Source organism: Dipodomys ordii, unplaced genomic scaffold, assembly GCF_000151885.1.
Source record: "Dipodomys ordii isolate 6190 unplaced genomic scaffold, Dord_2.0 Scaffold15, whole genome shotgun sequence".
In the NCBI taxonomy this organism is placed as follows: domain Eukaryota; kingdom Metazoa; phylum Chordata; class Mammalia; order Rodentia; family Heteromyidae; genus Dipodomys; species Dipodomys ordii.
In genome coordinates, this window is record NW_012267231.1 from 2,414,951 (window position 1) to 2,442,401 (window position 27,451).

The 27,451-nt window shown below is 52.7% G+C and overlaps 1 protein-coding gene across 1 annotated transcript; it reads right to left on the reverse strand.

Annotated features, from left to right (window-relative positions):
- Positions 1 to 500: 500 nt before the first annotated feature.
- On the reverse strand, positions 501 to 27,050 carry Abhd2 (abhydrolase domain containing 2). The gene is made up of 10 exons (XM_013011878.1): positions 26,985 to 27,050; positions 25,910 to 25,962; positions 18,151 to 18,326; positions 16,542 to 16,709; positions 10,266 to 10,449; positions 8,466 to 8,558; positions 7,344 to 7,454; positions 6,990 to 7,059; positions 5,946 to 6,030; positions 501 to 4,383 (listed from the first exon to the last, which is right to left on the reverse strand). Exons 1-10 carry the CDS (start codon positions 27,048 to 27,050, stop codon positions 4,187 to 4,189), a joined length of 1,203 nt encoding a protein of 400 aa, XP_012867332.1. The 3' UTR covers positions 501 to 4,186.
- Positions 27,051 to 27,451: the final 401 nt, after the last annotated feature.

The window sequence follows — 27,451 nt, forward strand, 5'->3', positions numbered from 1 at the left end:
GATGGCAGACTTGGTCCTCCACGAAGAAACCAACTTCAGCTTGCTCATCAAGGGACACCCGAAGACGCATGCTACGAAAAGCCTGAGCTTGCAAAGGGGCAGCTGCCCTGCGTGTGTGTCTGGGAAGGGCTGTAGGGTTGAGCTGTGTCTTACTGCCCCGGGCTGCGATTGTGGGGGGAGGGGGGCTGCAGCCACCCCAGGGGGGCCGCCGAGGACCCCCTCGCTCTGGATGGTATCTGACCCCTGCTGCCAGCGGGGGGCGGGGGGAGGGCAGTTCCCCATTCTCTCAGCTAAAAGTACAACTTGGCCAAAGCAATTCCAACTTCTAAGGGGGGGGTGCTTCCCTCCGCTTAGGGGACAGATAACTTGCCTGCAATCGCTTCACCCTTAAATGCCACGGCCAGGCCAGTTTTCATGGCTTTTAGAAGCATCTGAGCAATGCAACGTGGCTTTGAACAAAAGTAAGGCCAAGATGACGGAGGAGCCAGAGCTGAGGCTCGGATTGTTGAGGCCTGGGAGGTTGGGGTGTCACGTGACAAGGACCCTTCCTGTCTGCTGTAGGATGTCCTGGTCTGGCTGTGGGTTTGAGCCTTGTTCACGATGTTGCTGTAATGCCAGGGGGGCTTCCAAAGCAAGTTAAGGCTTCATGGCAAGGATGACAATTCTGGGCGACGCTGGGCTGGACGCTGCAATGGAACGCTTTCCCTGCCAGCCCTCCCGTCTGCGGGCTTCCTTCAGCAGCACAGGCTGTCAGGGGTCCTTAGCGCTACATCAAGATCGAGACCATGGGAACAGAAAGGGCGCTCACATCTCCGACACCTGCCGCTGGCAGACACACACAAGAACACACACCCCGCGGTTTCCCCGGAAGTCCAAAACCCAGCTCAGATCACCCAGACACAAAGGCAGCTCTCATCCAGATGCCAGGCCTCGGACAAGCTCGGCAACCCAGAGTTCAGCGCGGCCAAGATGGTCTGGGAATGAAAGGCTGAGCAGGAAGCGCTTTCTGACGGGTGACGCGGCAAGATGGCATCTGTCTCTCATCCCAGTGGCCAGCACCTGCCACGGTCACGAGACCACCCAAGGACACAGAGGTGACAGACTTGGAAAAAGAAGCCAAAGATGGGGCCTTGGACGGGGTCCAGGGCTCTAATGAGGAAAGGCTGAATGCACAACTCCCTCTCCAAGGGCTCCCCGGAGACGAGCGAGCCCGGGGCTGCGGCCCAGCTGCGTCCACCTGCCGCTCTGGGGAGGCCAGGGCCGTGGCCGGGCACAGGATGCCTCGGAGGATGGAGCTGTCTTAGCGATGAGCTGGGAGGGGTTGGAGGGACCAGTCATCACTAAGGTGACTAGAGACACGGGGGAGCAGCCACACCTCCCGGACACCACGTCAGGAAAGCAAACGGAGCTTACGGATCACAATAGCCGCAGCCTGCCATCTCTGCTCTGCGTGAGGGCTGTTGGTACAAATTTGCCCAGACCCACCAAGACCATGGATCTTCCCCAAGTCTGCAAACCTCCCTTCTTACATCACTGCTTCGGAGAGAGGCCAGTTGTTTTTGAGTCGGACAGTCCTGATGTGACTGGAATCAGCATCTCCAAATTGCGGGGGTGGGGGGACAACTGGGGAAATGTGGGTCCATCTCCCCTTTGGCTTTTAACATGGTTCCTTTGATTTTAAAGTAGAATGTTCCAGCACTCTAGAAATCCAGTCTTGTTTTAGGCCAGACAGGACCTCAATAGGAAGAAGAGCAGTCACGTGGCCATGAGGAAGTGGCGCTCCAGGCTCATCCTGCACTGGGAGCTCTGTGCCCTGGGCAAAGAGACTCTGCTGAAAGACAGCCTCAGTCTCAGCTCGTTCCCAGGCCTGTGGGTCTGGGGCCTGAATGAAGAAAGGGCCTCAGTTCGTTTCATGTGAACCAAAATGGAATGTGAGTGCCATTCAGTCACACATTGAGATTCCAGCTGGGATGCGTCCTCCTTCTTGGGGGCGGGGGTTCCGGCTGTGCAGTGGCAAAGTCCATACCCCTGGGGGGCAAGGACACTGCACCCCCATCACCGCTGCGGGCAATGGGACTCTTCTCCAGAAGGGGGCGCTGCTGGACCGCTCCCTGTCAGTAGGTGGCGATGGGGCCCCAGGCAGATGAAACGGGATTCAAATCTACTGAATTATTGCTTGGTTCACCTATTTTCACAAAAAATCTGGAGGAATGAAAGCAAGTGCAGGAAATACGTCTGAATCTTCTAGAGTATAACTGTGGTTGGAGAGAGGAAAGAGTCAGAGGAGAAGAACTGGCTTCCAAATGAAGGGGTAGGTAATAAAGTGCTATTTTGTGCTAAAAAAGAACATAAAAAATGCATTGGAGAAATGATGAGCTGGGGGAAAAGCAAAATGTAGGGATCTGGTGAACGTGAAAAAGGAGACCATGGCAGAGTTGAGAGCCCAGAAAGGGAATCTTCTGAGCCAATGGCTGTGTCTCGTGTTACTTAGGGTGACCTGGTGATTGTCAGAAAACAACTCAGGTTATGGAAGTCACAGCCCAGGCCAGGGCCTGAGGTCAAGCTGCCAGCGGCCAAGACCATGCGTTCCGGTGGCTCCAGTCACTGCTGAGACGCACGCGCAGACCCACTCCCGACATTCCAGTCTGTCCTCCAGCCCAACGAGCATCTTGTTACGGTGTCCAGCTGACTTCCCTCACAGTTCTGTCCAGTTCCAGGCAGCCGCTGCTGGCTTTCACAGCACTGGGCTCTTAGCTTCTCAGGAGCTGCAGGGCTGCAGGCAGGAGCTCTTGAATCCTACAGTGACGTGTCCGCCTCAAGAGACAAAGGTGTCACAGAGGTGCCTGGGCAGGCACCACCCAGGAGCCAGTCCATGAAAGCTGCTTGCAATCAACACCCGCCTTGTAGGTCGGATACAATCTGTCTTCAAACTCAGATCCGGCTTTTGAATTGTTTGGTATCAAAAAGCCAGAGGTAGAGGGGCCTGGGTTCAAAACCTAAAAATTACAACTGAGTGCTTTAAAGCTCCTCCTCCCCCGCAAATCTCTTTACATGGACGGGGGGAGGAGCGAAAAGAGAAAGACACATGAGGACATCTACATGCTTAGATGGGAGCTAGCCCCAGGCTGGACTGGAGGGGTGCTCGCCCGAGCGAGCGTCAGCACTGTGACTTCAGAACTGGTGGTCACCCTGGTGAAGCCCCCCGGTTTCATCACTGAGAAGTAGTAGAGCCAGGGTTCAGCCCACACGTCCACTCACACCCAGGGCTATGGGAGAAAGTCACCATGTAATCCAAGACCAGCTAGGGTCCTGGGTGGAAAAGAGACACTTGGTTATAGGAGTTCAACAAAATGAGCCACCAATGGCTCCTGATTGAGAAGGCGCTGGAGAATCCGGTCCCCAATCTCTGCCTGGTGATGAGAGTCCCCTGGGGCACTTGTTAAAAATTAAAATCCCCAGACTCCTCCCACCCCCCCACTCAATCAGCCTCTCCGAGGGGAGGGGCCTGGGAGGCCAAATTTGTAAAAAGTGCCCCGTGCGACCCTCTGCAGCAGTAAGCCAGGACTGAGAAACCGGCTTGCAGGTGAGGGAGAAAGCTGGCTAACAACGGGCGGGAATGGGTTTCAATCTGCCGTGCTGGGGATGGAACCCAGGGCCTGGAGCCTGCTTGGCAAAGCCCCACCCCTGAGCTCCACCCCCGGGGCCCTTTCCTTTGCCAGGTAAGAGACAGAACTCGGAGCCCTGGAGACCAGGTCCTTGGGCTCCCAAGCTTAGCTGTGCCTTGGGCACCGGCCTGGCTTGGTGGGCGTCTGTCCGGGTCTACTCGAGGACACGCACAGTGGTCACAAGGTGACACGTGGTCAGGGAAAAGCCTTCGGATAGGCAAAGCAAAACTGCAGTTCAGACACGTTTTTAATAGGGAAACTAGATGTGACTGGCTAACAAGAGGTCGGACGCTGAGATTCGACAGGAGGCGAGCGTCAGGTCGCTTGTCCCCATGGCTAACAGACTGGATGGGGAAAGCCAGTAACTAAGCACAAAAATAACCTGCAGCCCCAGGGAGAGCCGCCTACTTGACCCAGGTATGCGGGTGGATGGTTCCCCCCTGCCGGCTGACAGTGTGAGGTCCGAGACAGCGGGGAAGGACGCGGCTTCCGGAGGGCTGGAGTCGCGGGGGTCCAGCGGCTCACTCCTGCTCGGCCTCCACCTGCTCCGTGTCGGAGCACTGGGACTTGTTCCGTTCCCACTGGCAAATGGCATCGGCGTACTCCACCACCAGCTTGTCCATCCACGTCAGGGGCTCGGGGAACAGCACGGACCCCTCGAAGAAGCCCAGGTGGCCCCCGTGCAGAGGCAGCACAAACAAGACGTTCTCCCGCTTCTCTGCAGGGACAGGGGCCGAGTTACCGCCTTCTCCTGACTCCCCGTGGGAAGGGGCTGCTGGGGCACCAACCAGTTTAGGGGCAGAATGGACACTGGCTTCAAGAAGCTTTAGAGCTCCGAGTGAGTCTCCAACTTAGCTGTAGATTTCAATTACCAAGGGATAATTTTTTTTTCCTTTGTGGTACTGGGTTTGAACTCAGGTCCTCACACTTGCTAGAGAGGAGCTCTACTGCTTGAGCCCTGGCCCAAACCCTATTTTTGCTCTTTCAGATAGGGTCTTGCTTTTATGCGTGGGCCAGCCTGGACTGCAATCCCCCTATTCGTTTCCCAGGTAGCTGGGTGACGGGTGCGGACCACTGTGCCCAGTTTTCTTTTCTGTTGAGATAGGGTCTTGTGAGCTTTTTGCCCAGGCTGACCTTGAACCTCAACCCTCCCAATCTCTGCTTCCTGAGTAGCTAGGATTACAGACATGAGCCACTGGGCTGACTCTGGGTCCAGGCTGTCTTCAGACTGATTTGATCAGACTCTCTGGTGGAGGAGTGGGGGCACAGGAGAGGACCTGGGCACTGGCATGGCTGAGCCTCGGGGGATGGGCTGTGCTTCCTGCCCTTGCACACCTGGCGTAGCTTATTAAAATGCTAGACAAGGAGAATTCGGTGGAACAATTTTCTTTTGAGCCAGGCATTAATCTCCAAGACTGAGAACTAGCTTAAGGCTAGGTTTTTTGGTGTGTGTGTGTGTGTGTGTGTGTGTGTGTGTCTGTGTGTGTGTGTGTGTGTGTGTCGTGGGGTTTGAACTCTGGGCCTGGGCGCTGTCCCTCAGCTCTTCAGCTCAAGGCAAGCGCTCTACTGCTTGAGCTACAGCGCCACTTCTGGTTTTCTAGTGGTTTATTGGAGATGAGCCTCATGGACTTTCCTGCCCAGCCTGGCTTTGAACTGCAATTCTCAGATCTCAGCCTCCTGAGTAGCTTGGATGACAGGCCTGGCTCAAGGCTAAGTTTTGACAAAGGATGCCTGGGCTCTGACTGCTGCGTGCTCAGTGTCTATCCCAAGTGGATGGCCTACTTGACTCGGGACTTAACACACACAGCGCTCACTGAGGTGGTCTGTGGGCATGCTACTGCAGACGTGGGCTGTGGAGGGTGGGGACAGCATCCTGGGGGTGAGAATCCCAGTGCAAAGGAGGCATGGAATCCTCCCTCCCCTGCTCTGCTCTTTCCCTTCTCCCCTCTCCTCTGCTCCGCCCTCTCATTTTGCTTCTCAGGACAAACTTTTAAGTGCAAGTAGTTCCTTCGGCCCAATCCTCTCCTTCTTAATGGAACTAGAACTTAGGGGCAATACTTCTGCAGAATACCAGGACTCCTCCGACACTTTTGGTGGGAGACTCAAGGATGCCTCTGTCTCCTGTACAGGGACATTCTGGAACATTCTGCCCAGGCCCTCCTCAGCCCCAAGATTGGCAGACAAGGCAGAGTAAGAACAATGCCCCCGGCTGTCCCTCCCCAGAGAGGCACAGGTTTTACTGTGGCGATTTGCTGAGAGGCCGGGGCAAGGAACACGTACCTGAAAGAGACTTGGGAATGGTTAGAAGGCTCTCATGCACCAACGGGTCATCCGCTGCATTCACCAGCATGAGAGGCACATAAATCTGCGGCGAGAAAACAGAGCAGAATGAAACACAGATACCCCTTTACAGTATCACATTCACCGATCAACGCTCAAATTCACTACTAGCCCTCTGTCTGTCTGTCTGCATGCCTGTCATCTTCATAGAGAAATTTGAAGTTTCAGAGTTTAGTCTTTTTTTTTTTTCTTTTTTGGGTCCGGTCGTGGGGCCTGAACTCTGGGCCTGGGTGCTGTCCCTCAGCTCTTCAGCTCAAGGCTAGCACTCTACCACTTGAGCCACAGTGCCACTTCCGGCTTTTTTCATTTTGCTTATGTGGTGCTGAGGAATCGAACCCAGGGCCTCATGCATGCAAGGCAAGCGCTCTACCACTGAGCCACCTTCCCAGCCCTCAGAGTTTAGTCTTATGTACAATGTTTAGAAGATATACAATGGGGCTGGGAAGGTGGCTTAGTGGTAGAGTGCTTGCCTAGCATGCATGAAGCCCTGTGTTTGATTCCTAAGTACCACATAAACAGAAAACGCCACAAGTGGTACTGTGGCTCAAGGGGTAGAGTGCTAGCCTTGAACTACAGAAGCTCAGGGACAGTGCCCAGGCCCTGGGGAGAAAAAAAAAAAGATATACAATCACCACCACCACCAACAAAAGGCCCAGGATGGCAGGAAACCTACATGAACCCCCTACAGAGCTCAGGCAATATTACACTATCAAAGGAAATTTAAGAAAAACTCAGGCACTGCAGTGATTTCTAGGCTCCCTCTAAGTCCAGGAGCAGCATGTGTATAAGCAGGAGGCTCTGGGATTAGTGGACGGTGGTCACACAGGGAGCAACTTTGGCTCTAGACAAAATCCAAGTGGGTTCAAGTGGTAGAGGGCCTGCAAAGCAAACATGAGGCCCTGAGTTCAACTCCCAGCAACACACACACACACACACACACACGCGCGCGCGTGCGCGCGGGCTGGAGCAGGGCTGGTCACTCACCCTGTGCAGGTACCTCATGCAGCTCTCCTCCTCATAGTACTCCTTCAGGGAGTTGTAGCCATGGAACTTCCTGGAACACACCAAGAAAAAAACAAGGCAAAGCCACCTGTCATCATGTTGCAGTGATCACCCTTGGGTCTGGGAGGAGGGTGCGTGAGCAGCCGTCGGGTCTGGTTCTTGTACACATGTCATCTACAGGTGGCCGAGTTGGGGGGTGGAACCCTGGAAATGCTAATGAACCAACCCTATGGTGGCTCTAATGTGCCAATAAGCCAGCCTCGAGGTGACTGGGCAGTGGCTGGGGCCGCTGAAGACCCCCCTCAACCCCTCCAAGGGAGGGGGCCCTCCACCTACCTCATCACGTTGTCATCGATCTGCGTCAGGGACGTGGCCGTGTAGAGCCGGCTCAAGTCTGTGTCCTCCAGGCTCTGGGGTTTCTTCACGTGGTCTCCAAAAAGAGCTTGTCTGGAATGAGACACAAAAGCAAATGGGGTACACAGGGGCCGTGCCCAGCTCCTCCGAGCTCTCCCAGTGTGGCTCAGGACCCAGGTTCAGAGTCACACAGCCGGGAGAAGCAACGAGGTGGAGGAGGAGCAGCTGGGTCTCAAAGGAGCCTCCTGAGAGGGGGAAGGAGGGAGGGAAGGAGGGAGGGAGGTTCCGCAGGCCCAGTGCAGCCGGAGCGGGGAGAGGCGATCACAACGCAATCATCGCTGCCGGGCACCGCTCCAGGCACCCGGGGGTTGGGCCAGCAAGGGCCAAGTGCAGGGGATGCAGAGCGGGCAAGACACACGCAAGGAGGCCTGACCCGGAGCCTCCTGGCACCAGGCTGCTTGGCGAGGGTGACAAGGTCAGGCCCCCTCAGGGCGGCCGTTCTAGTGGGGAACAGCGGACGTGGTTCCCGTCCTGGGCTTAGTGGGAATCAGGATGGATTTTTGGAAACTGAGGCTGGGAACCAGGGCACACCAGGCAGGACTACCACTTAAGCTGCACCCTCAGACATGTCTGCTTGCTTGCTTGCTTGCTTTTCTTTCTTTCTTCTTTCTTTCCTTCCTTCTTTCTTTCTCTCTTTCTTTCTTTCTGGGTCCGGTCGTGGGGCCTGAACTCTGGGCCTGGGTGCTGTCCCTCAGCTCTTCAGCTCAAGGCTAGCGCTCTACCACTTGAGCCACAGAGCCACTTCCGGCTTTTTTCTTTTTGCTTATGTGGTGCTGAGGAATCGAACCCAGGGCTTCATGCATGCAAGGCAAGCGCCCTACCACTGAGCCACCTTCCCAGCCCTATCTTTATTTTATTTTTACTTCTCTTGAAGCAGGGTCTCGATAGCCCAGGCTGGTCTGGAACTGGCTCTGCAGGTGAGGCTAGCATCAGAATTGAGATCCTCCTGCCTTGGTCTCCTGAGTGCTGGGATTACAGGCATCCCCTCCGGGGGAATGGTGTTCTGGGTTCTGGGTGAGCTGGAGGGGCGGGGGGGCGTGGTACCTGTGTGAGAGGATGATCTTCTTCATGTTGTCGGCCATGAGGAAGTTGTAGAAGCGCCGGCACTGGTCCCACTGCATGAAGGTCTCCTGGGCCCTGGAAGAGCACAATGGGAGTAAGGGGCGGCGTGGGGGGGGGCACGGGGCGCCGGCTAGGAGGGGCTCTGGTGGCCCATATTGCTAGCTTTTTTGCCCAGGCTGGCCTCAACCCTTGATCCTCTCCATCTCCACCTCTATTTCATCTGTGGATCACATGCTTTTATTTTAGTTAGGTAACTGTTTCTGCAATGGGGACTTTTTGAGGACTTCTGGGTGAATTGATTTTAGCTGCATCCAGTCCGCTCCCCTTCGCTCAGCCTTGTGCGGACAGGGCACTCTTCTGCCCTTTGGGACTGGGTCCTAGGATTGAAGATGAAGGAACTCATCTTCCTCCTCCCCCCCTCTCCCTCCACCTCTTGTCCTGAAGTATCTTTACCAGCTAGCTCCACCTGAGCACACAGACTCCAGGGCTGGTTGGCAGCTGCTTCAGTGGCATCTGGGAGACACCATGTAATTTGGGGGGCATGGGCAGCACCCCTTCAGAATTCGGCACATAGTACAAAGGTGAGCTGGCCTAGCAATGGCTACACTTTGTGAACGATAGCAAGTGGGTGCTCTCTGAGCCCTCGATTAACTCCAGCTAAGCGGGAGAGGAGGTCTGAGATGCCATAAGGAGGGGGCCGTGGAGCAGGAAGGTCTCAGACAACTGGTGGCAGGTCGCAACAAGCAGGACTCCCAGGTGGACCCTGCCGAAGAACCGCCCCTCTTCACCTGGGAGAAGAGGACGCAGCCCAGAGCCCAAGGCGCTCACTGGCCTCAAGTCAAGGGCAGGAGGGAAAAGCTACACTGGCCTAAAGGAAGGAAATGTCCTTTGTTCACTCAGCCCGTCTGGTGGAGGGGACCCCAGCGGAGATCCCTCCATGGCTGCAGGGACCTGAGCTTAACTGCACTGTACAACGTGCCCCAGCCAACAGCAGATGGCGCTATTGCGACAGTATGGCATGGAAGAGAGAAGCCACTTTGTTGGCGGGGTAGTAGGTGTCACTGTGTTCAGCCACTGGTCAAGATGGGAGTCTTGCTATTTTTTTCGTTTTGGCTTCATGCTGAAGTAGTATGTGCCTTTAGAAGTGTTACAGACTGCCTTTCCAATTGGAAATAACTGGTTGCACCCATTTGTAGCATGAGAGACATTTTCAAGAAGGAAAAACACGAGTGCATTTGAAGAGTCTGGACGGACATGAGCCTGGCAACTGCAGAGACCCTGAGGGAAGGCAGGGACCTGGGTCCCCTGCTGGGAGGGGGGGGTGTCCTGCTCTGCTGGCCCGAGATGAGGGGGAAGCCTTCCCTATGGCTCAGGCCCTCTGTGAAGAGGGCTGGGATGACTGAGATGAATCCTCGGAGCTGACGGCTTCACAACACCCTTTCCTGACGGCATCTGAGACTCCACTGGGGATGGAGGAAGGGCCCGGCTGGCTGTCACTTCCTGTGTTCTCCCATCAGCCCCCGGTGCTGCCCACCAGGCTGATCCAACCACAGATCCGATCCTACAACACAGCCCCGTGCCCAGGCTTAATGGTCTGAGAGGACAGTTCCAGTCAATGATCTGGACACAACCCAGGTGAGTCTAGAACTCAGAAACTTCTGCCTGACCTGTCATGCTGTTCCCCTGCACCCCGCCTCCAGCCCCAGGTCTCAGGGTATCTCAGAAGGCACATGCTCAGTGAAGAGCGGGCAGGGGGAGGTGGGTGTGGGTGGCGAGACTCACCTCAGCGCGCTGTAGCCCTGGCATACGCTGACGCAGCACAGAACCTTCTCTTGGTTCGCCTGGGTCTCCCCCAAGTATTTGCACACGATGTTCCCCCCCAGGCTGAAGCCCACGACGACGAGCTGGGTGAGAGGATACGTCTTCCTGATGTAGTTCACCATGGCGCCGAACTCCCATGTGCAGCCTGCGGGCAGAGGTGAGCCACCCAGTCATACCGGGGGATGGCAAGCTGGAGTGGGGCCACACGCTGATCTCTGCCTATTTGGAGAGGTTTCCAGGTGCCCCAGACCCCAGGGAACCAGGGGCGGGCAGTACCCCTGAGAGGAAGTACCGTGTATGGAGCAGATTGAACATGGGTCAACACTCGTGGGCATCCGACCCCACACTCTGGGTTTGCACAAGCGTCCGTGTTCACATGCAGATGTATAACAGCAAGGGCAAACCCTTTGGCCCTGGCTCCTTGGACTACAAACTGGGAGGCCACCCCCATGTGCAGAATGACCCCAGTATCCAGAGAGCTCTGGAGAGGACGTCAGCTGTGGGGTCTTCTTGTCAGTGCTTCGGGAGGGCAGGAGAGAAGAGCTCCAAGCCAGAGGGATGGCCGGGATGCTCAGAAGGACAGGTAAAAATGATCTTGGGGATGTGGGGCTGGGGTGCCGAGGGAGACAGGCTCATTCAGAAATACTCGGGGGGCGGGGCTCTGAGTGGCGTGGTTGCTGGGGCCCGGCTCCCCAGAAGAGGTGATCTCAGCTGGGTCCGCTGGGAGGCTGGTGGGGCCACGCCAGCTCCGCCTCTACAGCTCTGCTCTGAGGAGAGAGCAGTGGCCATCCCCAGGTGGAGGGATTCAGCACACCCCACGGGGGCGTGGCAAGAGGCCAGCCCAGGAGAGGATGAGTCTACCATGGAAATGGGAGCTGCTGACCTGGCATCAGCACAGAGGGGTGGTGACGCTGTGAACAGCCCCTTTGCTAACCAGCAAATCACAGACACTACCTTTAGGGCCTGGGGCAGTGCAGCGGGACACAGCTGAGGCCCGGCTAGCAGCACCACTGGCCACTCCCACATGGCCCCGTGTGCATAGAATCACTTACACAGGGCTTTAGGAATGGGTGTCCCTGTGCCCCACCCAAGAAGCTGATGGCCCAGGGACCTGCGTTATTTCTTCCGAGTGACTGATGTCATCGTACAGAAGTCAAATAACACGATACGTCTCTCATACTCTTCCTTTTGCTGCCAGGGATGTCAAGTGCATTGGTTCATCCCTTGCTGTAGCCCTCTGCGGCATGCCTGATGACTGACACACAGAGGCTGCCTGCGTCTGCCTTTGGAATGACACACAACATAGACACATGGGAAAATGCACGGTGACTTTGTACATGTTTCCATCAAGTTCTTGTCTCCTGACTAGATCGCAGGCCGCCTGCTTCTCCCTCCTGGGAAAGTTTACAGCCTTCGATAAAGACTTGATTCTAGGGGATTCTGGTAACAAGCCAATGGACTAGAGGAAGCCTTTGCCTTGAACTCTGGAATGTGCAAAGCCAGATTTTCATCCCTATTAGGTGAGACTGTCACTCACTATACACTGACTGTGGACTTGTTTGAATGTTGGTTTTTTGTTTTGTTTTTTTGCTTCTTTTAAATTACACATTCCATAAAGAGGTTCTAGATTCCATTGTCTCTGCATCGGTGAGGCCAGAGCCGGGGGACGCTTGGGTGGTGTGACCTGAATGGTGGGTTGAAGGAAAGGAGGGGCGCAGCATGCCAGACCTCTGTTCAGCTCACACACACACCCCAGGAACAGAGCACCCGATCTGGACTCATGCTTGACCTGGCTTATATCACAAGTTCACACAAGTGACAGTTCTGCTCAGCTTACTGTTTAATTGCGTCGTCTCACTCTCTCCTCTGATTCCTTTGCCATCCATCTGTCTGAGGCTAATTATTTGAGACTTCCAGCAGGTGTTGGGTGCCAGTGGGGCAGTGGCAAACTTTGAACTTACTGCTGACGCCTGTAATCCTAGCTACTCAGGAGACTGAGATATGAGGATCAAGGTTCAAAGCCAGCCGGGTCAGGAAAAGTCCCTGAGACTCTTATCTCCAATAAACCACTCAGAAAACTGGAAGTGACATTGTGGCTCAAGTGGTAGAGCGCTTGCCTTGAGCTGAAGAGCTGAGGGACAGGCGTCTAGGCCCATAGTTCAAGCTCCACGACTGACCACAACAACAATAAAAACCCTTGAATTTACTATACCTCAAGGAGCAATTACTGCTAATGGCTCCTGGGAGGGGGTAGGGAGGCTCCGCTTATGAAACTGAACATGTCTCATTTGGCAAAAAGGTCCTGCCTGATGCTGGACAAGCTGTTGGGTATTCTGCAAAGAGCTATCATTCCTGAGCTGGGGGGGGGGGTACATGCCTATAATCCCAGCACTTAGGAGGCTGAGGTGGGAGGATTATGAATTCAAGGCCAGCTTGGCCTATGTAGTGAGACTCTGTCTTAAAAAAAACAACCAACAAGCTGAAGCTTGTCTCAAGTGGTAGAACACTTGTTTAGCGAGTAAAAGGCCCTGAGTTCAAACTCCAGTACCACTACTGGGTGGGAGGTGTGGGACAGCTGTCACCTGTCCCAGGCCAGGGAAGGGCAAAGACCACAGTGTGTCTAGGATCCGCCTTCTGGAGGGTTCAGAGCCTGCCTGGGATCTCCACCTGATATTAGCTGCAACCTCTCTCAAGTGTCTGGGAGCTAGGCAGTAGTCTGGTCTTAATACAGGAAGTCGTTAATGAGGATCTACGTGTTTAATCCTTCTGGGATTAGCACTGGTAACAAGATTAGACATCTAATCTTGCTGTCGTGTTTGGGAGAGTCTGGCCTGGCTACTAGACGGCATGACAGGGCTGTTTGGGAAGGTGACCTGCTGAGAACAGGAAACATTCTTGGCTTTTTCTTCAAGCCCCCAAAGAAAGACGAGGCAAAGGCTTTCTGACTGCTACTATTTAAAAAGCCCTTTCTCTAAATGCCACTAACGTGACTAAGCAGCTAAGACACAGGGAAGCCAGAGACGCGGTGTGTGGCGCGCGCGCGCGTGGCGCCTGAGTCATCTGTGTTCCCCATGCCAGGCATGGGCGGGGCCCTGGGAGGTGCCCACGACGTCATGTGGGTGAGACGGAAACTTGAGTCGGTGCCTGCGTGACCAGGGCGGGTGGAACCACCCACTGGCCGACCTGTCCCTCTGACACGCTCAGGGGCCGGTGGGTGGCTGGGGCCTTGGCAGCCCAGCGTTCTCCCTGGGATCATTTCCTGAAGCCCAGGGGAGCTACGCTAAGGCGGGTCTCGCAGGATGAAAATGTCAGGAGGGCCGGGCGCTGGTGGCTCATGCCTGTAATCCTAGCTACTCAGGAGGCTGAGATCTGAGGATCGCGGTTCAAAGCCAGCCCGGGCAGGAGAGACCATGAGACTCCTATCTCCAATAAACCACCAGAAAACCAGAAGTGGTGCTGTAGCTCAAGTGGTAGAGCGCTCGCCTTGAGCTGAAGAGCTGAGGGACAGCGCCCAGGCCCAGAGTTCAAGCCCCATGACCGACAAAAAAAAAGAAAATGTCAGGAGGAATCAAGGGGCAGCCCCTCTTGACCCTGCACATTAGCTTGTTTAGCTCTGACACAAAATGAGGCCTAGCTTTGTCTCCCCCATTAACTAAAGGCCTAAATGTGCCCTGGTAGGGCGGCAGCATTCACACCGGAACCTCGTCGAGGAGGCGCAGAAGCCACGGCTGCCTCTCCTCCATCCTGCTCTGGGCCCGTGGTTGTGCACCCCTCCCCCGCTCAATCAGAGGGTGACTGGGGTGGGGGCTCCTGAAGGCGGGGGCTTTAACGCACACCTGTATTTTTCACTCCAGAGACTGCCAATCAGGACAGCTAGAACGCTTGGTTTGAAACCTGGGTTCAGCTGTCCTTGGCTTTGGGATATTCTATCCTGCCTTGCTGGGCCTCATCCGAGAGTCAGGAGCGCTGACTCCACACAGCATGGATGTTCAGGATGGTGCGGGGCGGCCACCGGCAGCTGGCATGTCAGCGACCTCTACCAATACAAACAGTCATGCCAAAGCAGAGGAAAGTCTTTTAAATGCTCAGGTGCCCCCGTCTCTGTATAGCCCAATGGACAGAATTCTAAATAGGAAAGCAAGCAGAGGAGAACTGGAGCTGGGGTAAGAGTCATGCCATTTAAATGCTACCTACCAGTCACAGGCACAAGGCAAGGGAATTAATTACCCCCCTTGGCCTGGGAGGTGGGACACTAATGAACACCCACCTCCGAGGCAGTGAGCAAAACACAACATGGCAGTCTGGCCCTCACTAGTGAGGCCGATGGAAAGTCCCATGATTCCACCAACGCTCAAGGACTTGTTTAGGAAATTCCGGCCAAGACAGAGCTGTGGTCAAACATGTCTAATCATATCAGCAAAGCTGGCCAGGGGCACAGGATCTGTGGCCTGGAACAGAGTTCCAGCATGACAAGTGGGGAAAGATCTTTCCTAGCTGTCTCAGAGAGAGCGAGCGAGGGGCCCCACCCAGAACAAGAAGAACATAGGGTTCCACTCCAACACTCACTTCCGGTTTCTTCTGGGCAAGGCCACTGTTTCCAAAAGCTGAAGGCTGTTTGCATGGACTGAAAGCCTAGCCTCTGCCCAAAGGGGCGGCCGCTGTTTGCACAGGGAGTTCTCACTAACCGTCAGGCACACCTGCTTGACAAACATTTGCTTGTGAAGTGTCACCGTCTGTCCACAAACCCACTTCACGTCTACCACCTAGGGCCTCAGCCTGTCAGCACACTGCAGTCCCTGACAGAGAAGGAGAGGGCCCGTTCTATGGGCACAGGCAGCTGCAGGAGGAAGCAGGAGGCCCCCTGCTCTCATGGAGTGGATTTCTGGGATGGACAGGCAGCCAGTAAACAGGCACCCAAATAAAAGCCATCTGTAACTTCACATCAAGTGCCTTGCAGGAGGACCCTAAGAAGCACAGGGTAGAAGGACTGGGCGGGGCTACGAAGGGCTCTTTGAAAGGATGAGACCCAAATGGCAGGGAGAAGCCCACGGAAGGCCACAGAGGGCATTTCCAAGCAGAACTGGGCATGTCTGAGGTGAGAGGCACTTGGGGACTTTCCAGGCCAGTGGCTGGCGCTCGGGTCTTCTCAGGGCGGGACAGTACCCTGCGCCTCACCAATGGTAGCATGTCTGAAGGACTGCAGGAGGACAGTCTGACAATATGTGCAAACACACCTGAAAAACGGCAACTCTAATTCTACTGGACGCTTACTCCAGAGAACTTTGTTAAAGAAAAATTCTAGGTACATGGTATTTGTAACATCGTTCTTAAAATGTAGAAAAATGTTAAATAGCCCTACACACCCTACAAAGAGGACCAGTTAGATCAACCACAAGAACAATAATAGCAATGTAGCTTTTTTTTTTTTTTGGTCGGTTGTGGGGCTTGAACTCTGGGCTTGGGCGCTGTCCCTGCCCTCTTCAGCTCACAGCACCACTTCTGGTTTTCTGGTGGTTTATTGGAGACAAGAGTCTCACGGACTTTCCTGCCCGGGTTGGCTTTGAACCGCAATCCTCAGATCTTAGCCTCCTAGTAGCTAGGAATACAGGCGTGAGTCACCAGCGCCCAGCCAATGTGGCTCTTAAGTGATAAAATACAGTGACCCTGCAGCTTCATGCTGCTGACGATAAGGTGACTTACACAAGTCACCATAGATGTACCCACTGTGACCGACACGTACATGTAGATGAAGACAGGACGGAAGGTATGATGTTCAGTTGTTTACCACTAAAACACACTACAACTGATCCGGTCACAAACATCCCTAATGTTTATGCCTAATGCCTAATTTCACATTTATTATTCGTGGGTGTGGGGAGGACTCACAGGAACCAGGATGGAGGAGTCCTGAGCATTAGCTCACATAGGACTTCCGAAAGCCTCTGCCAGACCATGAGAGCCAGCTCCTGACCTTGAGGAACGTGGAGATGCACTTGGTTCTACGCTGACGTGCATATGCCTCACTGTACTCTCCCTGCCAATCACAGACGATGAGGGTGAAGGGCAAGGCTCAGCTGCCGGCCCCCCATCCCCCCAGACCTGCTCTGGCGCTTACCAGCAGGAGGCCTTGAGAAGCCCTTCCCCTCTGTCTCCAGAACATCGCCAAGAATTCTACACTTAAGACCACAGGGCATGGCAGGGGTGGGCAGGGTACCTCTGAGGGGCCTCTCTGCTTACCGTAGGTGAACATGCGTGGCGAGGTCAGCTCGATGTTGGGGAGGGCACCCAGGTGGTTGAGCACTGCGCACCGATAGCCGTTTTTCTGGGCATAGTCCACGAAGGTGCGGATGTACTGCTTCTCGCTGTGATTGGCGATTCCAGGGCAGATGACCATGGTGACGTCATCTGCAGGGGGAGACAGAGGTCCTGAGGGGTCCATGGACTAGGTCAGCTAAGATATCAACATGGCAAGCTGGGCGGTGGGATGAAGGGGGACTCATTTTCTTTTTACGCATTCTGTATTATCCCTATTTTCTAAAATATCCTTTGGTAGTCATCATAAGTGGAAGAAAAAGGTGGTTTTCTTAGAACATTTGTTGGGTATGGATACTGTCTCCTCTGAAACTATCTGCATCAACCTTTTCTTTTTTTGGTACAGGGGTGATGGAAAGACGTCACTACAAGGGAGAAGTATTTTTTCCCCACTAGGAGGAGCATACTGGCCACACAAAACCTGCTTTCATGGGAAAAGAAGTCAAAGCATGAGAAAGAAGAGGAAAAACAAAACAAAACATTTAACTGAGTATGCTAGAGAAATAAATATTTGAATATGCTAGAGAAATAAATATTTGAAAAACCAGCTACTAGATTTATCAATACAGTGTGAACAGCTATTTATTCATTCCTTTGTGACTGGTTCCTGTGAGCCCCTACTTCTAGGCGACCTCCCCGGAGCTGAGACCCGATGTGGAGGAGAGACGGCACGTGAAGGTATGGGGCAGGGTGAGCTAAGAGGGACCTTAGCAGCTACTTAGTCGTTCCTTACTTCAAGTGACTGAGAATATATTTGCTGAATTTTATGCAAATGATACAAATGATAACCACATTCCTAAAACACACTAGCTGCCTTTGAATAGGCAAAAGACATTCTCTTCTCCTAGGAACTACATTCAACAGGATGAGCATCTAACCCCACTTCCTTAATGTCCTCGTTACGAAGCATTTTATGATGTGTGTGGATTACACGGAGCAATGCCGAATCCTAGCAAGAATGGAATTGCCCCTGGAAACTGAGTTGTTTCTCCGCAACGGGTGTCCCTGGCCCGTGTGTAGTGAACATGGCCTTAATGTGTGTCTCTGTCCAAGGAAGCGTCCACACAGGGCACCCAGGCCTTTGTGTGCTCCACTCAGCTACTTCTCCAAACTCCAGTTTCCCAGCAGTGACGTGGGCTCTCGGAGTCTAAGGCAACAGCACATAGGAAACACCTAGAACAGTCCAGAATGGTCCAGCCTCCGTTCCTCACACTGACAGACCTGGGCTCCATGCTCAACCTGTTCCCTTTAAACTAGGGCTCTGGATTTCCCAAGTGCATTGTAAAACCATTCTCCACAGCTTCCCGGAGATCTCTGTGTGGGGTTCTCTCCATGGACCGGCAGGCCTACGCTGGAGCTAATCCTTGCAGACTTGGATCTAATCTCGGCAGACTTCCGGATGTCATGACACATCCCTGACGTCACCGGATGATGTCCTGGATGCCACACGATGGGGGGGTGGCATTTCCGCCATCCTTCCCCCAACTCCTGCTCTTTGAGTGACAGCCTCGTGCCTCTCCCTGAACCAACTCACCTCCAATACAGTGCTCAGCCAAGGGCTCAAAGAGGTCGAATGTAGACGTGGCTCCATCAGACATGGTGATGAACTTCCGGTGTCCATACGGGTGTGGCGACCTCACCCTTCCCATCTTCCCATACAAGGCTGTCTGGATGTGTCCACTCTTCCCCCAGATCAATGGCGGGATGTATCTGAGAAGGAAGGGGAGAAAAGGTCAGTGTCCTCATGCTCCTGAAACCCTCTGTACATTGGAATTAACACGAATGTGATGTACTGTCTGTCTTACATCCAGGCCACGCTTTCTCCCCTCCTTCAGGAGGGGAGCTGACACGCTCATCCAGACAGGATTTCAAAGTTGGGGTGGCAAATAACTCAACCCAGGTGATCTCCATGATGAAACAGCAAGCAATATATTTTGAACACATTTGAACGTGACAGAGCTGGCCTCATTAACATCAAACGAGCAAATGTATATAAAATAGCTACCGAGCATCTACATGCAGTAAATTCTCACTTCTTTCTCGTTCGTTAATGAGAGGCCACAGCTGCAGTGTTTACCCCATTAGCCAAAACTGCTGCGCTCAGCTACACCCAGAAGGGCTGCAGACTCTGCCAAACGCCTTCCAGTATCTTGGGGTGGAGGGTAGGGGAGTGCCACTGTATGCCCTAGAGAATGTGCTAGAAGGGCAGAGCAGCATACTGATGGTTAATGGAGGATGAAGCCTAGACAGCCTCCCTCCCTTTTTCCACTGGCCTGTGCTATCATCACATGACCCCTCACCCCCAAGCGTTGGAAGAAAATGCTCAGATCACAACCTGGTCAGTGATGGGGAAAGGGGGTGCTCCAAGTCATGAGGAGGAAGTGGTGATGGTTCACAGCCGCAGTGCAAGACCACCCCACGCGCGCTGACTGCATGCGTTCCTCTCCCATGGCTTTTGGTCAAGCTTGGTGGTTGGCCAGGACACGTCCTACATACATAGCCACGGCACCAAGCGCTTCTCCCTGAATCTGTCACAGTAGTGTTTGTTAGCAATTCACCTTAGCCTACTTGCCAGGGAGGCCTGACATTTCCCTCGGGTCTGGATCATCCAGGAGCTCTTTCATTCATTCTTTTTGTCTGCATGCACTTGACTAAATCTACCCAAACCTAAGAGGGGGGATGCTGCCGCAATAAGCCAGTGCCCAGACAAGCTTCCTGGGCGGAGGGGGGGAGTACGAGAGGAAGGACTAGTTTTAAGATGGAGAGGCCAGTGCCAGCGAGCGCACCACAACAGGTGCAACTGTCAGCACCAAAGCACAGCCACGGCCTTCGGAAAGCAGACGTAGGTGTTTATAAGAGCTGCCTGGATGATGACAGTAACAAAACGGAAGCCAGGCACGGGGCACACACTTGGGAGCCCAGCATTGTGAAGGTGGAGACCGGAGAATGCAGAGTTTGAGGCCAGCTTTGGTGTTTGAGACCTTGTCTTAACATAACAAAAATGTGATGCATGCCAATAAAACATAGCTCAAAAAAACCAACAGAGATACACATACATACATAATTGTGAAAATGGGATGTACCACAGTAACATGAATTTGGCTATTAGGTGACTTGTATCTGGCTACTTCCTTTTTCCAGCCCATTCAACCCCCTTCTCACAGCGAGAAGGAATAAACCCCTCAGAGGTGTGTGTAATGTCACCATAGAAGGTTAAGATCGGATCCACTCTGTCCTAGGAGATGAGCTCACCGCCCTTCCTCAGCAAGCAGTCCATCTGTTCCCTGTGTGAGCACGTGTGCATGTATGTGTGAGCATGTGTGCATGTGCACCCCCATGTTAAGAAACAGCTGTCTCAGGATCACTGGGACTTTCTCTTTTCAATGTACAGTCAATTGTGCACAGCAGACATCTCTCAATCTTTAATTTATGACATCACCACCTACTGATAAAACACTGTTTTTAATTAACTTCACAATAACACCACAGCAGGATTGATAAAACTGAGCTTTAGGAATGCGTTTACTCAAGTGGGGTATATTGGATGTTTTCCTGTTTATATAATTTACCCACAGGCCACAAGAAATGCCATAGCTTTCTTTACGTTTTGCGGCATCTGGTTTGACACACTGACTTGCATATGAACATATTTGAAAGGCCATTCTGAGTACAGGAAGCCTCTGGGCATGCCTTGCTGATTCTCTGAGAGCAGGAATGATGCTCTCTGCTTACCATTCCACACGCCTTGCTGTCCGATGTGTTTAATACAAGTTTGTTACTAAGAAACAAGCTGGACCACCACAAAACATAGAGGCCAGCCTGTCCTTCTCTGCTGGGGCCTATTTATAACCAACATCTGGCTTTCTGAACACAGCTGCCCAGCGGGAAAGACAGCAAGGGAAAACCCGCACCTCTTCCACCCACGACCCCAGACACACACGAATGCACACACGGCTCTGGGCAGATGACACAAACATGCCCGCACACAGCCTCTGGGCAGATGGATTAGGGACAAGATGGCTGCCAGAACCTAGAAACAGAGGTGAAAAGCCAACTAATGATTCTCTTTGCTCTAAACCAGTGGGTAACAACTTCTTCCTTGTGGGACCTAGTCTTTGGTTGCAAATCAAGCTACTTTACAACTAGTGGCACAGCCAGCCTCTGCCAAGTAGTGCAATGCAAGACTTGGCATGTGGTAGGTGTCTAAAATACGTTATCTGAGATTGAGTCCTCATGGCCCAGCCTTTCAGGGCACCAGATGGCCATCAGTAGCCACTCCTTGGCGTTTTTGATTTCTCTTGGATAGGACGATTTGGTTAGAGCAAAAAATCTAGATGTGTCTACCAAGTAAAGCAGGGGCTAGACAGACACTGGGAGGCTGGGGGTTTACAGATGGGTGGCAGGCTGGGGAGTGGGGCAGAAAGAGCTGCAGGGTCCAGGAGAAGCAAGGCATATGCTCTTCACCCAGTCAGGAGTCCCCACCCCACAACACGGGAGTCAACTCCCAGGAGGAGCCAGACCTAGACTGCCTGGTGTCACACTGCCGGGATTAGGAGCCAGGTCTCTGACTCAGTCCAGAACTTTCCTTACTAGGACATATTCAAGGAGCTCTAGCTCTCCCACATGGAAGTCAAGTGAACAAACATCACTTTTGGTTTTGGTGGTCCTGGGGTTTGAACTTAGGGCCTATTATTTGAACTATGGTTCTAGCTCTGTTTTTCTTTCTTTTTTTTTTTTTTGTTGGTCGTGGGGCTTGAACTCTGGGCCTGGGCGCTGTCCCTCAGCTCTTCAGCTCAAGGCGAGTGCTCTACCACTTGAGCCACAGCACCACTTCCGGTTTTTTCTTTTTGCTTATGTGGTGCTGAGGAATTGAACCCAGGGCCTCAGGCATGCAAGGCAAGCGCTCTACCACTGAGCCACCTTCCCAGCCCTCTGGCAGGTTCTTTTTTTTTTTTATATTTGTGAAAATACTGTACAGAGGGGTTACAATTGCATGGGCAGGATAATGCGTACATTTCTTACCAAGCATTGCAGCCTCCTCCTTTGTTTACACTTCACATCACTTCCCAGCCTCCCCCCTCTGGCAGGTTCTTTAGAGAACACTTTAATTAAGAAATGCCAAGCTGGGTGCCGGTGGCTCATGCCTGTAATCCTAGCTACTCAGGAGGCTGAGATCTGAGGATCATGGTTCAAAGCCAGCCCAGGCAGGAAAGACCGTGAGACTCCTATCTCCAATTAACCACTAGAAAACCGGTAGCTCGAGTGGTAGAGCACTCGCCTTGAGCTGAAGAGCTGAGGGACAGTGCCCAGGCCTAGAGTTCAAGCCCCACGACTGCCAAAAAAAAAAAGAGATGCCTACATGAAGTCAGTGCTGACACTCAATATCATCACCTTGTCTTCCTGCAATGTGCAGAAAATAGCTTCTAATGTGACAAGCAATGAGGTTAGAGGGAAAGAAACCCAGGTGTTCTTAAAATGTTTCATAAAAATGATGCTGCTTTAGTCAGTAATTATATAGATCATTATTAATAAGCCACGCTCCAAACCTGACTATTTGTCTTCCCAGAGTCTGTGCAGTCATGAAACAGGGGATTAAGATGGAAACTTGAGGAAGGCTCTTGGGGCTTGAGTGACTTGAAGAAATGAACTTGGACTGGAAAACCTGGCATTACAAACCGTCGATACTCCCTAACTTACCTATGAACTCAATGCAGTAAAAATGAGCGGATTTCTATATTTGAACTTAAACAAGCACTCAAAAATTGGTACCGACAAGTGAACTTAGCTGTCACAGCCAAGGAAATCATGAACGAAGAAGAGGGCCTGAGGCACCCTGCACTGCCCACAGCCTGAACATTGACCCTCACCGCACAACCTGCTAGTAGTCTGTGTTCAGGATCACCAGTGTAAACGCTGGAACCATGCCTATGTTCGTCCAGGAGGCTTAGATGGTAAATTGGTGGCATCTGAGTAAATGGGGTGAAGGAGGCAAAATAAAATAAAATAAAAGGCCATCTAGAAAGAAGAGAATGAAGCTGTATGTCACATCAAGATAAACTCTAGCAGGATCAAACACTGCAAAAGAAAAATGACATCCTGTACATGCTGGAAAAAATATATATATAAATTAAAAATTCTGTATTAATGATCGTTCTGAGGAAAACCCTAAGCCTGGAAATGAGAGAGACATTTGACTTTGCACACATGAAAACCAAACAAACAAAAACACCTTCCACTCAACATGGCAAATACAGCCACGGGCAAAGTGAAAAGACAAACGACAAACCAGGAACAAATATTTGTAATTCATATCGCCAAGAACTCATTTCCCTGATATACACAGAGCTCTTGCAAATGACTACAAAACAGGCTAGTGACCGTGAGCTCAATGGCTGGAGGGCACCAACGGACACTTGCTGAAAAGGAAAGAAAAATGGCTCTCAGAGGTGTATTTAAAAAATGCTCAGCCTCTTTCATCAAAAAAAAAAAAAATACAAATTAAAATCGCAGTGAGTAAACATCCTCACCCACCAGCTGGGCAGACACAGGCAGGCGGGAGACCCCTCCTCCCCGCGTGGCAGGTTTGGAGACACAGGAGCGATTGTACAGTGCTGGCAGGAGAGGCTGGAGGGCCATGGCCAGCAAAATTTTCCATCCCTCCCTCCAATCTAGTGCATATCACACCAACATGGGTGCCTCATGATGTAAGCACATCATGACTGGAAGGGCATGGGGGGCAGGATTAGAAGGAAGGCAAGCTGCCTGGAGGAGGCAGGGTGGGCACGTGGCTCATCCAGGGGGCATCTCTAAGAGCTGTTGTGAAGAAGATGGCAGGTTAAAGCTAAGGGCCTCCCGGCAGCAAAGGCAACAAGTTCAGAGTCCTGACTGGCTAGAGAAACTACTGGGACATAGTTGAGCAGAGGTGCAGAGGGAAGGCGGCGATGCAGGGGGCTCAGCGGAGGCACACGGCTCAGGGAGCTGCAAAGAAGCTGCAAAGAAGCGGCTGCTGGTGCTGGTCTGGTGACAGGAGGCCCCAGCTGGGTCACGGCCCTGGAGGCAGCAGCGCCCTCCTGAGACGTGGAAACAGACAAACATTTGCTCAAGTGGTCAACAACTCCACTCTTGAGAGAAGTCAGGCCAGCTGAGGCACCAGACTTCTCCACAGTGAGAGAGTGCACAAAGTCATACAGAGATTCTAGAAAGTTCTCTTTACCGCAAAAGGCAAACGCCAAGGTCAGTGGCTGTGAGTGAGCCTTGTACTTGCGTTGCTTCCTGTTGCTACACTTGTACCTGCGCAAGTGTGGCTCCCACGGACAGTCCCCCCTCCACACACACACACACACCCCGTGACTTCTCTGTTCTGCCTGTGACACTAGTCTTTGTCCACCACCCAGCGGCCCTGTCACTAAACTCGGTGACTCAGCCCTTTCCTTTGGTGTCCCAGGCCACTGCAGTCCCCATCGCACCCCTGGCTCCCCAGGGAGGCTCGGGAGACTGTTCCCTTGCCCCCTCTTCCTTCTGGGGACCTGAGGCCTCCCACAGGCCTGGGACTCTCAGCTACCACCAGACGCCTCTTGTCGCTAGATCATGGCACAGTGAAGGGGCCAAGAAACAACTCTGGAACCAAAGCAGTGGTTTGCTCACTAGCCAACAAAATGAAAGGGCGCAGCGACCAAAGGGCAGCCTGCGTGGCAGGTTAACAGTACCAAGTCCACCTGTGGGAGTCAGAAGACAGAGCCAAGGTCGAGCCAACTGAATATCGTGAAACTTGGGGCAGAATGGGATGGGAGGAGGGCAAGGCAGTCACTTCCCGACCCTGGCGACTCGTTCAACAGCCCGCAGGACAACAGGACAAGCGCGGAGGGATGGAGAGTGTCAGCTCGGAAGGCAAAGCCGGCCCTCCAGCTGCTCCACGTCCAGTTCAACAGTTCAGCCCTCGCCTTGGTCGCCTTCTTGTACTTGGTGGTGCCAGGCCTGTGTCCAGAGCTACCTGAGCTCGGGCCACACGCGGTCTCTTTACCCAGGTCACCAACAGGACCATCTCGCCCTCTCACAAACACCAGCACACATTGGTTCTAGGGGAAGGGAACACAGAAACCTCTGACAATCCCTTTCTCCAGCCTCCAGAAGACAGCTGAGGGTACGGAGAGAAGTTATTGTGTATATTCCTGTCATTCAGAACGAGGTAGAGACAGAAGATGGGTAAAACGTGTAATCCTGTAACCCTAGTTACTCAGGAGGCTGACATCTGAGGATTGAGGTTCAAAGCCAGCCCGGACAGGAAAGTCATGAGACTCTTATCTCCAATAAACCACCAGAAAACTGGAAGTGGTGTTGTGACTTAAGTGGTAGAGCGCTTGCCTTGACTGAAGAGCTAAGGGACAGCGCTCAGGCCCAGAGTTCAAGTCCCACGACCGACAAAACACACACACACACACACACACACACACACACACACACACACGTAGCAATGGAGAAGGTCTTGAGGGGATAGAGAGGGGATTTCAATGGACAAAGTAGAAATGAGAGAAGCAGCATTGTGTTACGTGTGAGGACGTGAGTGTGGTGCAGTGAACAGACTAGAAGAGCAGATATCAAATGCTGTTGACTGATTACAAAAATACATATGTATTCACAGAGAAGGATCTCCATTCATTCAAATATCAAAAAAGGAAAATTCTGTGTTGTTATGCTTCATCTCCAATTTTAAACAGGAGGTTTAAGGAATATCTCACTTGGGATTGACGTGGACTCACTGTTCAAACTTGTGACTAAGCACACCAATTTGGGCTCCAGCCATGAGGATCTGGTGCCACCTGTCACAGGAAAGCCCGGCCCGCTGTGGCAATGGCAGGAGGAGCCCCAACCCCCCGCCTTGCTGCTTCTCCTGAACCCCTGCCCCCCTGGGAGCCCACAGCCGGCTCTGGATCACCCGGACCCTCTGGTAAGGCTTCCCAAGCGTTTTAAATGTCAGACTTCTCAAGTGACTTCTTAGAAGTCAAGAAGCCCGACTTGATGTCCTGCACCCATGCCAGCCCCAAGTCCTTATTGTAAAAGTTGGGAACTGACACAGGGTGGAGATTAGGATGGGTCCCCTGCTGTCACATGGCTGAACCATTTCTCTCTCCATGGGGGAGAAAGCACAAGACACAGTCTGAACAAAACCCAGAGCAAAAGCACGGGGGGATGTGGTGCAAGTGGTAGAGCACTCGCCAAACAGGCCTGAGCCCCAGAGTTCAAAAGCAACACTAAGAACCCAGGAAGGGTGGGGATGTAGCTCAGGAGCAGAGCACCTGCCTAGCTTTCCCGAGTCCTTGGGATTGATCTCCAGCACCACCTGGTTGTCCTGAAACAAAAACAGAAGCAAAGAACACAGAGATAACCACGGTAGCAGTGGTACCTTATCTTTGGTTGGGAAAATGGTAGGGATTTTTCTGTGCCTTGTCTTTTTTTTTTTTAAATGAGTATGCATTACAATTTTTATTCAAAAAAAAGGAGAGACTGTGCTACTGTCTAGATTTTCCTTTCCAGGATTCCTAATGGAGCTTTGATCTGCTTGTTTCAGTAAAAGCAAACACTTCTTAAGAACAAAAATATGCATCACTAGGTAAATATTGACCTGTTGCTAAGTGAGCAAGAAGCACTTTACCCACCAAAGTAAAGCTTCAGACATTTGCACACAAAAGATACATTTTCAGATGTGTCTTTGGGGCCAATTATCTAAAAAAAAAAGAGGTTTAAAAACTGGCTTTAATGCTGAGAGAGAAAAACATCCCCCATTTCATAGCAAGCGCTGAGAGTTCACCTTCTGTCCACGTGCTTCCTCCCCCTGGAACCGGAGGAGCCTCTGTGCCGATGTGCCCAAGTCACAGTAAGAGGCTCCTGACAGCCATGGGTGCAGAGCAATCCCAGCAGTCCCCGCTGCCGGCAGGAAATCGGCTAACCGAGCCTTCTAGCCAAGGCCAGGGCTGGGGGGGCTGCAGGCAGCTCTCCTCCTAGGAAAGGTCTTTGGAAGCTAAGAGATGCCCTATCACCCTGTCAGAGTTAGATGTTTCCTGCTCTCAGCTTCAAATAAGCGAAGCCATTATGAAAATCTGACCCAGACAAAGAACATCAGGATGATAGTGGCTTCCCCCAAAGGGGTGGGGTTAGAGGTCATGTGGGAATCGGAGGTACTTGGGTGAGGGGGGGGGCAGTCCTGCTAATGACCCGCCTTGTGGGCAGCCTTTTCCTGCTCAGTGTCTCACCTGCACTCTGACAGTGTCCTGTGCGCTAGCCCATGAGTCAGGAGGAGTCGGCTCTGACGTCACTCGTTTAGGCTTTTCCTCCCTGACATTCCCAGTGTCCTCATCCTTAACATGATCCAACCTCCACGCCACTGGGAATAGCAGAGAGGACCAGGGTCCGAGTGTCAGACCCAAATGCAGTCAACATGGGCAAAGAGGAACCGGAGGGGACCTGTTACTGCACGGCAGAAGCACACACAGCAATGCTGTCATTCGACTCTGTCAGACGTGAGGGGCCAGAGCAGAGATGGGAAAAGGACCCTTCTGCCTTGCCAGGTGCTGGTGGCTCATGCCTGTCATCCTAGCCACTCAGGAGGCTGAGGCCTGAGGATCACGATTCAAAGCCAGCCTGGGCAGAAAAATCCATGAGACTCTGATCTCCAATGAACCAACTGGAAGTGGTGCTGTGGCTCAAAGTAGTAGAGTGCTAGTCTTGAGCCTTAAAAAAAAAAGCTCAGACAGTTCCTAGGCCCTGAGTTTAAGTCCTACAATTGACAGAAGAAGAGGAGGAAGAGGAGGAGAAGAAGAAGAAGAATCAAGAAGAAGAAT

What these genes read in the sequence shown, in the direction of transcription:
- Abhd2 (XM_013011878.1), bottom strand. Translation starts at nt 27,050, where the DNA reads ATGTTGACTGCATTTGGGTCTGACACTCGGACCCTGGTCCTCTCTGCT. An exon ending in GCCACGCATGTTCACCTACG is followed by an intron (nt 10,450 to 16,541) that starts GTAAGCAGAGAG and finishes CTCTGCCCGCAG; the next exon opens with GCTGCACATGGGAGTTCGGC. An exon ending in ATCGATGACAACGTGATGAG is followed by an intron (nt 7,060 to 7,343) that starts GTAGGTGGAGGG and finishes GGTGTGTTCCAG; the next exon opens with GAAGTTCCATGGCTACAACT.